The following is a 12197-nucleotide window of genomic DNA, read 5'->3' on the forward strand; positions in this document are numbered from 1 at the left end:
TTTGAATCTCGATCTGATACTATGGATGTTGGAATCTCATAAAGGCAGACAATTTTAGATATATAAAGCTTCGTCAACCTTTCCAGCGAGTAGTTTGTGCACATAGGCAGGAAATGGGTTGTCTTAATAAGCCAATCTTTACCCAATCTGCGTTCTTCTTGGTAGGACTGAAAGGACAACCTGAAACGAAGTCTATGGTGATCTTGATACAACTTCCCTGAGCAAACTTGGTGTTTTTCCTTCACTCGTTCACATTTCAAGCAGCTCGAAACATATACTGATAACTCCTGGATGAAGTGAAAATGATCCTTGATGAGCCTCCCTTAAAAGTGCTTGTCTCAAGTCATTTCTTGCTGACATATACATCATTCCTATAAACCGAAGTTTACCATCCGTTCCTAGGGTAAAGTTCATAGTGTCACCAAACGCTAATTGCTTCTTGTAATATTTTCACTTAGTATCTTTTAGCTATTCCTCTAGAATCTAAGAAAGAAAAATAGGTTAGATAGTCAATTCTGCAAGTAGTTACCTATCGTCTGTCATTTGAACACTCGCTCGAAGGGATGTCAGAGCTGTCACATTCTTCCTGCTTAAAGCATCCGCCACAACGTTCGCCTTTTCGGGGTGGTACTCAATAACTAGGTTTTAGTCTTTTAGCAGTTCTAATCCAACGTCGTTGGTGTACATTTAAATAATTTTGTGTCATCAGGTGCTTCAAGCTCTTGTGGTCCAAGAAAATGCGAAACTTCTCCCCATAGGGATAATGTCTCCATATCTTTAGTGCTAGCACTATAGCTGCTAGCTCCAAGACATGTGTTGGATAATTCTTCTTGTACGACTTGAGTGTATGAGATGTATATGCCACAAACTTTCCTCTTTGCATGAGTACATCCTAACCTATTCAGGGATGCGTTAGTGTACACAGTGTACTCTACACCATACTTCGACTGAGCTAAAATTGGAGCCTCCGTTAAAACTGCTTTCTGCTTGTCAAAACTCTTCTAACACGCCTCTACCCACTTGAAATTTTCTTCTTTCTTAGTAGACGCATGAGAGATGTTGCAAACATGGCAATCCCTTTTACAAATCACTTACAGTAACCTGCCAAACCCAAGAAACTACATACTCAATGACATTGCTCAACGGATTCTAATCAAGCACAACTTTGATCTTGTCAGGGTTAACCTTGATGCCTTCTGTAGAAATGACGTAACCTAGGAGAAATTCACACTTACTAGATTTTGCATATAACTTTTTCTCTTGCAATGTTCATAAAACAAGCTTTAGGTGTTCTCCATGCTATGCTTCGCTTTTAGAGTAGACCAAAATATCATTAATAAAGATGACTACAAAATGATCCAAGTAGGGTTGGACGACTCTATTCATTAGATTCATGAATATTGCTAGTGCATTCGTTAATCCGAATGGCATCACTAAGAACTCATAATGTCCTTAGTGTGAATGAAACGCAATCTTCCAAACTTTTCACCCTTAATCTTCCAAACTGTAAGTCAATTTTGAAGAAGACGGTAACTCCATTTAGTTGATTGAAAAAGTGTTCTATCTGAGGTAGCAGATATTTTTTCTTCATAATTACCTTGTTCAATTGGCGATAATCATTGCACAAGCGAAGTGTCCCATCTTTCTTTTTCATGAACAAGTTTGGCGCATCCCATGGTAAGGCACTTAGTCGAATAAAGTCTTTATCCAAAAGGTCTTGTAGTTGTTTCTTTAGTTCCTTTAACACCAATGACACCATTCAATACGGGGTACAAGATATGGCGCAGTACCAAGTGCTACTTCAATTGAGAACTCTACCTCTCGATCTGGTGGCATACCTAGGAGTTCCTCTGGAAACACATCAGAGAAATCCTTCATAATAGATACTTTGTTAATGTCTTTGCTCGCCTCAGTCGAACCCATAATATATGCCAAGTATGTGTCTGTACCTTTAACTATAAAATTTCTGCTAGATACCACAGAAATTATGTTATCTGCCAAACTGGTATACACGATAGGCAGAAACACTTCTTTTCCTTCTGTAGTTAAAAGACAAACGCCTCTGGCTTGACTGTCGACTATAGTGCTATGTCTGGTTAACCAGTCTAACCCAAGGATATCTTCAAACTCGTGCAAACTTAGCAGTAATAAATCTGTCAAAAAGTTGTGTTTGCCAAAAATCAATAGACAATCTCTCATTACTCTACCAATTACTGTCACTAACACATTTATCTTAGAAGGAACAACTTCTAGACTCCTACCTTCCATAACCTTTGTACAAATGTACGAATGGGTTGACCCAGGGCCTATTAATGGATGAATTTCATGTCCTAAGAAGGAAATTTTACCCGTGATAACTTCTGGTAAGTCTGCATCTTCATTAGCCTTTATCATATTGGCTCTAACGGACACCCTTGAGGTGGGCTTGATGTAGTTCTTCTTTAAAGTTCCCTTAATTGATCTTGACTTTTCAACTATTCCGAATCTTGCATCTTGTTGAGTACTTTGAGCCCCACACACAAATTGTTTCGAGACGGTATCAGCCTTTAAGGGGTTGTCTCTGATATGATGATCCATTAATCAACAAGAAAAAAAACCCCTTTTTGTTTCCAACAATCACCTCGATGATTTCTTCTATAGTGCTCGTAAATAGGATCGCTCATCACCCTGGATCCTCTAGTACTTTCCATTAAAGTGGCTTGTCGTGCACCTCTTTTTCGTCGGAAACTAAAAGGTAAAAAATACCTCCTTGGTACAGAGAAGCTTTTATATTTCAATCTCTTGAATATTGTCAAAGGTGGTGGACTAGAAAATCCCCTCGTCATTTTTCCCTATTTTGCCTTTTATTTCTTTCTTGAATAATTATTTCTATCTTCTGAACCTTGGGTGTCATGGCTGCTAGACTCTGGACTTCTAATACTGCTACCAGGGCACAAATTTCATCCCTTATGCCCCACTCAAACTTATCACATAAGGCCTTTTCGGTCTGAAACGAGTCCCTCACATAACGACTCAATCTAATGAATTGCCATTCATATTCCATTACTGGCATTCATCCCTGATTCAGATACAAAAACTCCTTCTTCATCTATTCGACATACATCAGATTCAAATATTTTTCTCTGAACTTCATTAAAAAGAACTCCCGATCAGTTTCTTCTTTTGGGGTTACGTGTATCAGCATTTCCCACCATTTATATGCCTCTCATTCTAATAAAAAAAACACATAAGAGGCTATCTAGTGACAAACATTTCAGTTCTGCAATCACTCTACCTATGCAAGATAACCACTGTTCTATTACGGTGGGGTCATCACCCTTATCCCCCAAAAATTCTTTAACACCACACTTACGAATTTCTCTCACGAAATCTATTTTAAACTGGTTGGTAACTGGTGCTAAAGGTGTAGGAGGTACTGGTTGGCTGTACCACTACAGATTTAGGTTGTTATGGTTGGGTTGCTTAGGTTGTCCCCACCAATTGGTCAAATATCTGACTCATCATTGTGACAAAAACGGTACATAAAGCATTTTCAGTCGTACCTGAATCATTTATAGGACCATATCCTTGCGCTGGTGCTACATGACTATCAATCTCTTCTCCTATCACTTCTCTTAAGCTTTTACACATTTTTCTAAGCTACAACAAAACGTAAATAAAACAAAACCACAAGGACTAAGTCAAAGATATATCATGCATGTCGGAGCATGACTTAACCTTTAGTTTTTCAAGAATCGACTAAACTTAGGTTATGATACCAAAAACTTGTAACATACATTACCCAGTTAGAAAGACATGGTGTATTCCAACTAGCCAAACAATCCACCCAATGCACAGGGGCATTACTGACAGATTCAAAACCTTCACTTGTTTCAAAAGTTGAGAAACAGTTATAAGGATTTCCCCTTTATGTTAAAAATGTTATTCCTTGCTCATTTGGTATTGCATCCTTAAGGAGAGTAATAGGAAAAGATAATTTTGAGAACTACAAATCAAGGGAATTTGGTGATCACAATTATCAACAAGGTCAATCACACTTTATAAGACAAAACAATACATTTGTGAAGTAAAAATAAAATTTAAACACAAAACGTGTGTATACACACTTCGTCAAACAACCATGCATGATACAAAATAGATAAGTGGCTCACTTGTAGATGCAACTTTGGCACAGTCCCCTTCTACGAATCTTCTTCTACAAATCAATTTCCTGAGAAAGAAAGGTAACAGAGTAAGTTCATTTGTACTTAGTGAGTTCCAGGTAGATAGATATTGTTTACCAGATTATTGATAATCGACCTAAAAATAAAGATACTTTTTAGACTCAGTCTTATAAATGCATTATACCAAGTTACCAGCACAGTTTTTCGATAACGTCAGTTAGCCAAAATAATGCATATTGTATCCCTGGCGAACACATACCACCAACTTACACGCACTTCTTATGGTTACATATGTTTACCTATAACTCAACCTTGTGTCGGCCTCGGGCCTATTTTCAAAATCTAGAATTGCATATAAGCCAAATCATATTTTTTTTATATTCCTTGTTAGATTAAACACGTATTCTCCCTCAAGGTCAGGCTGTGATCTGCCAGTCCAGTTTGCAATAAAGCTGCCCTACTGGAGGTATCACAAATAAAACTTCATTCCACATTTTCTTTTATCACAAGTAGTCTGGCACTAGGCTCACACACAAGGTGATTATTTTTACCTCGACCTTCGCCATGCTCACACACACAACATGGACTTATTATGCATTCATCAATACAAGACACATCGACCCATCTTTAGTAAGTCAACTTACCTTTCATAACCCACATATCGTAGAATTTTCATAACTCAAAGGAAATAAGAAGAAACTCACCAGGAACTTTAGGATAGAATCTACTCTATTGGTCCTTTGCCTTAATTCTTTGGACCTTTGCTAGCTTCTTAAGCTAATAACAAACAATCATAATTACCAGACCATTCGTCTACTGAAAATTGATAATGTATGCACTAATGAAAAGACGTAAATTTCCTCGACAAAATCCTAAAGGTTTCTTACAAATTACTAGTCAGCTGGTACTTATCAATGGCATTTAGAAAGCTTCTGAAAACTTTTCTCGTCTCCTTTAGAGAAGATAACTTAAAAATTTTTTCTTAAGGATGTATGAGAGAACACAGAGAGAAAAGTAAAAGTAAAAAGTGCTGGCTATAGACATACTTTTAAAGAACAGATAATGAAAATAAGCTTATTGGGAAAGTCTAAGACCCCACTATCGACTTTGAATTTAGAGACTAAGCTTGCCTAATAAGATTTGAATTCTAGCCCTTTTACCAAACGTAACTAGTACCACTAATCAGAGTGGTACAATATCGCTTCCACATTTAAGCAACCAACTAAACATGTCATTAAGTTACCTAAACATATCAAGTTGTCATCTACAGTACTCTAGTTCAATTCCAATTAGGTCCCGACTGAACTTTAACGATACTCACCGAGTTATTGTTTCCACGTAAAGCAATCTTATCGCTCCATGAACTAATAAGTTCACCTAAAACACCTACGATTGGTGAATTGTCTCATCAAAGAGTTCGCCAAACCCTAGAGTTTGCCGGCCTTAGGGTTCACCAAATGGCAACTTCTAGCATGGCGTACCGCAGAAAGGCCTACTAAAGGATTAATTGAAACACGCCAAGCCAACACTTAAATTGATAATTCAACCCAATACTACTCTGGCTTATTCAATGATATGCCAACAGAATATCAGTATGATCTAATTTGGGCGGGATGTTATAGATAGTCATTCACTTGGCTACCTATTATTATATATCATAATTTAATATCAAGTACCATTAAGGTAATCTATACATGTATCATCACATTTCATAGCATATTGCTTTGATGTTATGAATTGAGAGTCTCAACTAAGGTCTTTAGACCATATAGGTCTATACCATATTTCATTCATATCACTATGGCCACTCACATCAAAGTTACATTATTCTTAATTTCATATCAAGTGCCATTAAGGCTCTATACATGTATCATCACTTTTCATAGCATATTATTTTGATATTATTAACTTAGGTTCTCAGCTAAGGTCTTTAGACCATATAAATCCATACCATGTTTCATTCATATTCCTACGACCACTTATACCAAAGTTGTAATGACCTAAAAGTTAGTGGTGTCAGAAACAGTGATTTTAGAACCCCAGTTTTGATAATCAAGTTCGTAAATAATAAATATTAATATTTACGAGACTAGTATAAACTTTAATTCAATTTTGGTCCATTAATTTTTTTGTTTGGATTGTTAATTAAAGTACAATGACTAAATTATAAAAGTGGTAAAAGTTATTCGTTATGGAATTTTAATTAATTGAAGGCCTAATTGAGCAATTGGACCAATTGCTATGGTGCCAACCGGTTGTCGAAGATAGTTGGCATCCAGTAAAATTGATTAAACTTGAATAAGGTTAATTATTAAGTTTAATTAAGTTAATTTTATTTAATTATTAAACTAATCAAAGTATTTAAAGAAAAATAAATATTGTCATCCTTTTTATAATAAATCTTTTCATCTTTTTTATTCTTCTCTCTCCACCATATAAAACCAAAGAAAAACCTAAGAAGCCATTTCTAAGCTTCAAACCATTCGACCTTTCAAAATTTGGTATTTATATAAGTCCATTTCTTGTAATTTTTATATCTTTGAAGTCTCAATAGATTAATTTAGCTAACCTGCGTACCAATTTGTAAAACTGTTAAAGTATCAAAAAATTTCCATTGATGATTTCTTGAAGTTTTTGGTGTCATATGGCTAGATTTTAAGCTTAGATATGAACAATGACTAGTTTGTAAAGTGGAAATTGTTAGTTTTGAACATAGGGACTTAAGTATAAGAATTTTGAAATTGATGTTAAATTTTTGTAAATAAGGATAATAGAGAGCAGTAGAAGGATGAAATTGAGATTGAATTTGAAATAGAAGCTCAAATTTGAAAGTTATGACAATTTTGATTTTAGGGGCTAAATTGAATAAAATGCAAAACTTTAAGGACATTCAAAAAATAAAAATAGGCTGATTCATAAATTTAGTAAACTGTAATAAACTGTTTGAAATTGATAAATTTAATTAAATTTTTTTATAGATAAATATTTGAATCAAACCGAGGATAATCAGGGAAAAGACAAAATTACTGAATAGTCCTTGCAATTCAACGTGTCTGCCGATTTTTTCGGATAAGTTTATATGATGTAATTGTGTTTAAATGTTAATGTATTAAATATTGTGAACATATGTATGATTTATTGAAATTTGAATTGTTTACTATTTAGTATAAAATGGTGAGAAATGAGACTATATTGTAAAGAAGTAAGTATGAACTTAAATGTTGAAACTACCCTGATGAAACTTCGTAAATGTATCATGGACATGGATATAGATACAAGTTAATTACCAATTATTACTGAGCTCCAACATTTGTTGTGAAATCGAAGATACATGTGACACAGGTTTAGCTCAAACGAGTAATTTGATGTCATTTCAAAGGTTTAGCTCAGACAGGTAACTTGACATGTATATGTATAACTGTCGCCAAGCTATTTGATGTGTCAACATAAAGGTCTAGTTTGGATAGGTAACCTGACATGATTATTTGTTCAGCTTGGACAAGCAACAGATGTGATTGTACCAATGTATTCGAGTTCATTTACTGAGTTTCATTAGGTAATATGGATAATATGAATTGAGAAATCGAAGTGGTCCAAAATGTATTGATGATCAAATGTGATTTTAAGGAATTATTTGAATTTAAAGATTTGATATACATTACGAGTACTAAAATTTTATGTATTGATATATTATAAATTTGGTATATTACATGATTAATTTTGTGTTAACACTCACCTTGCTATTGTGATTTGTTATGTTAGGAAATCTTTACTTAGTTATTTAGTTTGAGTTGTTAAACTGTAAATCGAGGTAAGTTTACATATGGACTTACTAAGCATTCAATATACTTATCCCGTTGTTTTTTTCATTTCCTTGTCAGATTGTCATCTTGCGTAATGTGTCGATGGATCTATAAGAATCTCACACTTTCCCGTCATTGATTGGTAGTCTGTTAAACATTTAAAAAGTCCAGTTTTATGGCATTTACATAGGTTCTATAAGTGTGTTAACTTCGAATTATTAGCTTGGTTTGAGTTTGGCTAGTATATGAATTATGAGATGTTAATGCTAATACATGTATTATGGCAAGATTTGGTCATGTGTTGAGACCATATGGATGGTGTCTAAATGGCTAATTTGAATGTGTAATGGTATTATTTGAACATGATAATGGCATGGTTAAATGTTGTTTTGAATGGCTTGAAAATATGGAAGATGAGTTTGCATTTTAACAAGTTTTTTTATGTGTTTTGGTGTCAAATTAAGGCATGTTGAATTGATTTATTTTGGTAAAGATTAAATAATTATATGGTATAATATTTGGTTGGTTTTGTGCAGAAACAAAGGAGCAATTATGAACCAAATGAATTAATGGTATAGTTGGCTTGGGTTAGGTGCCCAAAGGCTTATTTTGTGCCAAAAACAAAGTTCACATTGCAACGTCAGGCAATGGTCGTCGTGATGAGATCTAGGTTTTGGGCCACAATGTGATGAGGAACCCAGTTGTCACAACGAGACAAAACAAACGATCACGTCACAATGAGGAACTCCTTATGTCGACGTCGTTTTCAAATTTTGTAAATGTCGTAATTTGGTTCGAATGCGATTCTGGGTTAACTTTAGAGCATTAGTAGGCTCTTCAAGCCCTGGGAAAGATTGTACAATGAACTTATGGTTTGTAATGGTTGTGTGACACCCCAAACCCGACCGGAACGGACCAGCCCGAATTCAAAACATTACTTTAGCCACCTAATTGACTCTCTGACTAATGACCACTCAAGACACACCCCAACCTTATAACACCTCACTCTTATCTAATTATTACTTATTAATTAATGCAGAAGCAAACTATAAGCCAATTTTAAACTTTTCTTAGGTAATCTAACCTAAGGGCATTTTTGTCATTTTACCACCTATGATAAAACTAACTCAATTTTAGATCTAAGTGTTTACTGACCTTCTTTTAGTCAAATTATGCAAGCCTAAAGATTTCAGCTTAATTTGAGTTCGTTTACTATGTCTATTTCAAGTTTTATTACTAAGGACTAAATTTTAACAAATACAAACTATCACGACCTATTCCAAATTATAAATTAAGTGCGTTCCTATCGAATTTTACCCATTATGAGTCTAATCCTAAAATTTTACCAAGTTTCCATACAATCTAAGGCTCTAATTAGACTAATCAATTTTTAGGACTAAATTGTAACTTAAAAAATTAGAATACCAATTTAAAAAGATAAAAGTTCAAGCCCCAAAACCCACACGGCCGTGTCCCCCAGACCATGTGTCATTAAATGACCATGTTCGTGTCGTGAAAAACTTTTAGGCCGATCGCACACGCCTGTGTCTGATAGCTCTAGTTTCCACATACCCGTGTCACTTACCCATACGCCCATGTCGGCAGGCATACGCCCGTGTGAAAACCACTGCGCCTATTTTTGCAAAAATCTCGTTTTAAAACCCAATTTTGCATATTTTAATGGCTGGTTAAACCCAATTTAACTACGATTAATTAACATACATATACATACACCTTAAATTGAATTTATTGACATCAATTAAGTCTCAATTATATAGAATTAGACAATCAATTTCATGCATAACAAACATCGAATAAATCAAACAAGTGGTGTACCTTAGTCGCTAGTAACCTACTCTATGGAAGCTTTATTTAAATAATCGTTAGTATAAATTTCATGCCTCACACACCGTGTTATCAATCATCGTGTTATCAAGCAACAATACACCGTAAATCATTTAATAATTAAACTCAAACATGCCTCAAAATTATTATAAAACCATCCAAAATAAAATGTTCAAAGCCCAATTGTAACCAAAATTAAACTAATTCCTGGGAGTTTCACAATACCCGATTATAGTCTCTAAAATGTGTAAAAAAGTCCCTACCAAGCCTAAATCTCTTGGAACTCTCTTGCTCGGCTCCTCAACTCCTCAAGCCTGACGATTACCTGCACGAATTGTGAGGGTGTGAGCTTTAAAAAGCTTAGTGCATGTTAATAAAAATGGTTAGTAAATCAACATCTCAATCATGCTTAAATCACATCAAATCAATCACCAATTATCAGCCATAATAAAGAAACATGTCAATTTAATTTTCATATGTTTTATCAATATTAAGAATCAATTATTCATGGCTTACAAACATCGAATGATATAACAATAATCACACATAAATATATTGGCATACACTTCTCATGGCTTAATCGGGTAGTTATACATCGGATAAACGAATTTCTGAACTCCCACAAATATCAAATACAGTCTATCGAGTTGAGTGGGTCGAAGCACACGCTCCCTTATAGCATCTCAAATAACCCAATGAGTGGAGACTCATGCTTAATACTCCCTTACCTACTCCAAACAAATCAGTCAACCTAGAACCTTATATTCACAATGTCACAAATAAATGTGAGTACTGACAAATCCTATAGCATGTCAACTATATCCAATGGATCCACCTTGCATGTTGCCAATATATTCAGTCAAACATAGCATATAAATCAGTCATTATTGTGCTCAATTTAATGTGACAAAATGCTTATGTGTAACATGTAACATAGCCATTTAACATCCAATTAAATCAAGCATTCATTTGTCATTTTCCAATGTTCAATTACCAATTGAAACACCAATATATCATGATCAAAAACTCCAGTAAACATGCTTTAATCATCAATATAATTAACCTAATTAAATTGCACAAAACCACCTAAATGCTTACTTACCATTATTTAATAAAAATTCAACTCTTTTACATATAATATCAATCTTACAAAAATCAGTCATTCAACCATAATTAATCAATTGAAATCATCAATTAAGCTACTAATTAAACATAAATAAGGGTCAATTTACCAAATTTCCCTTAGAAACTCTCAACACACAATTTATTCTACCACAAACAAGTAATCAACCAAGCAAATCCAAACTTCAATTCCGGTTAGCTCAGTCCTCTTCAAGATTCAGAGCTTCAACAGAGATGAAGTAGACATTACCACATTTCCAATGCTATAATAAACATGAATTTTAATTAACTATACTAATAAAAATCCTCTCACAAAGATACCTTACCGGATTTGTAACATCAAGTCGAAAACTCGATTCCTTACAAAATCAATCTCTCTAGCCCTCCTAAACACTTTCAATCATCAATACTAGACCAAATACACTTATACTAAGCATCAATTTCATCTTTAAATCAATTTCACAAAATTTTGGAAAATCGGTTCATGAAGATGATGAAATTCAGATTTCTTTAAATTACCTCACAAATCATATTTAATATTGATAAATAAGATCAAAAACCTTTTTAATAGATCCATTTTGAGTTGGAACATCCATTGATTTATGGATTTCCTCTCAAAATTTAAAATCCACCATTAAAGAAACATGTGTTCTTGGAAGAATATGACATTGATAAAAATCCTTTAATTGACTCCCAAATCATGTAAAAATGTTTCTAATCATCATAAAAACAAGTTTAGGATTAAAGATTACATTTGATTCGCTCTAAATTCATTGATTGAAAATCTTAATTCAAGAAACTTGAGAAATTTCAGAATATTTTTAGCTACTTTTGAGAATAATTTCGGGTGAATTGAGAGAGTATTTTGAGAAGGAAACTGGTTGGATCTATTCTCCGATGATAGATCTTTAAAATCATGCAAAGAAAATGAATTTTAAAGCTCTCTAATCTGATGTAAAATGTGTGAAAATTAGGCCAGATACATTAGTTTTAAAACTGAAACCACCCACCAGAAATTTAAAAAATTGGGAAATTTGCCTAATGGTCACTCCCACATTTCCCTTACTTTACCATTTAATCTTTTTCCTCCAAAATTTTGAATTTTAAGGTTTATTTTCCATAGAAAAACTTTAAATTTTCCCTTGTTTTACAATTAAATCTTATTTAATTAATATTTAAATTTTACTCAAATTACCCAATAAAAAATATTTTAAAATTCTTTTTCAACCCAAATTGATTATTTTCACTAATAATTATTTAAAAT

General features: G+C 33.8%; 1 protein-coding gene across 1 annotated transcript; it reads right to left on the reverse strand.

Annotated features, from left to right (window-relative positions):
* Positions 1–1740: 1740 nt before the first annotated feature.
* Positions 1741–2577, reverse strand: LOC107908092 (uncharacterized). The gene has a single exon (XM_016835363.1). It carries the CDS (start codon positions 2575–2577, stop codon positions 1741–1743), a length of 837 nt encoding a protein of 278 aa, XP_016690852.1.
* Between the last annotated feature and the right edge of the window lie 9620 nt (positions 2578–12197).

The sequence above is a fragment of the Gossypium hirsutum genome, chromosome D02 (genome assembly GCF_007990345.1).
Source record: "Gossypium hirsutum isolate 1008001.06 chromosome D02, Gossypium_hirsutum_v2.1, whole genome shotgun sequence".
Taxonomy (NCBI): Eukaryota; Viridiplantae; Streptophyta; class Magnoliopsida; order Malvales; family Malvaceae; genus Gossypium; species Gossypium hirsutum.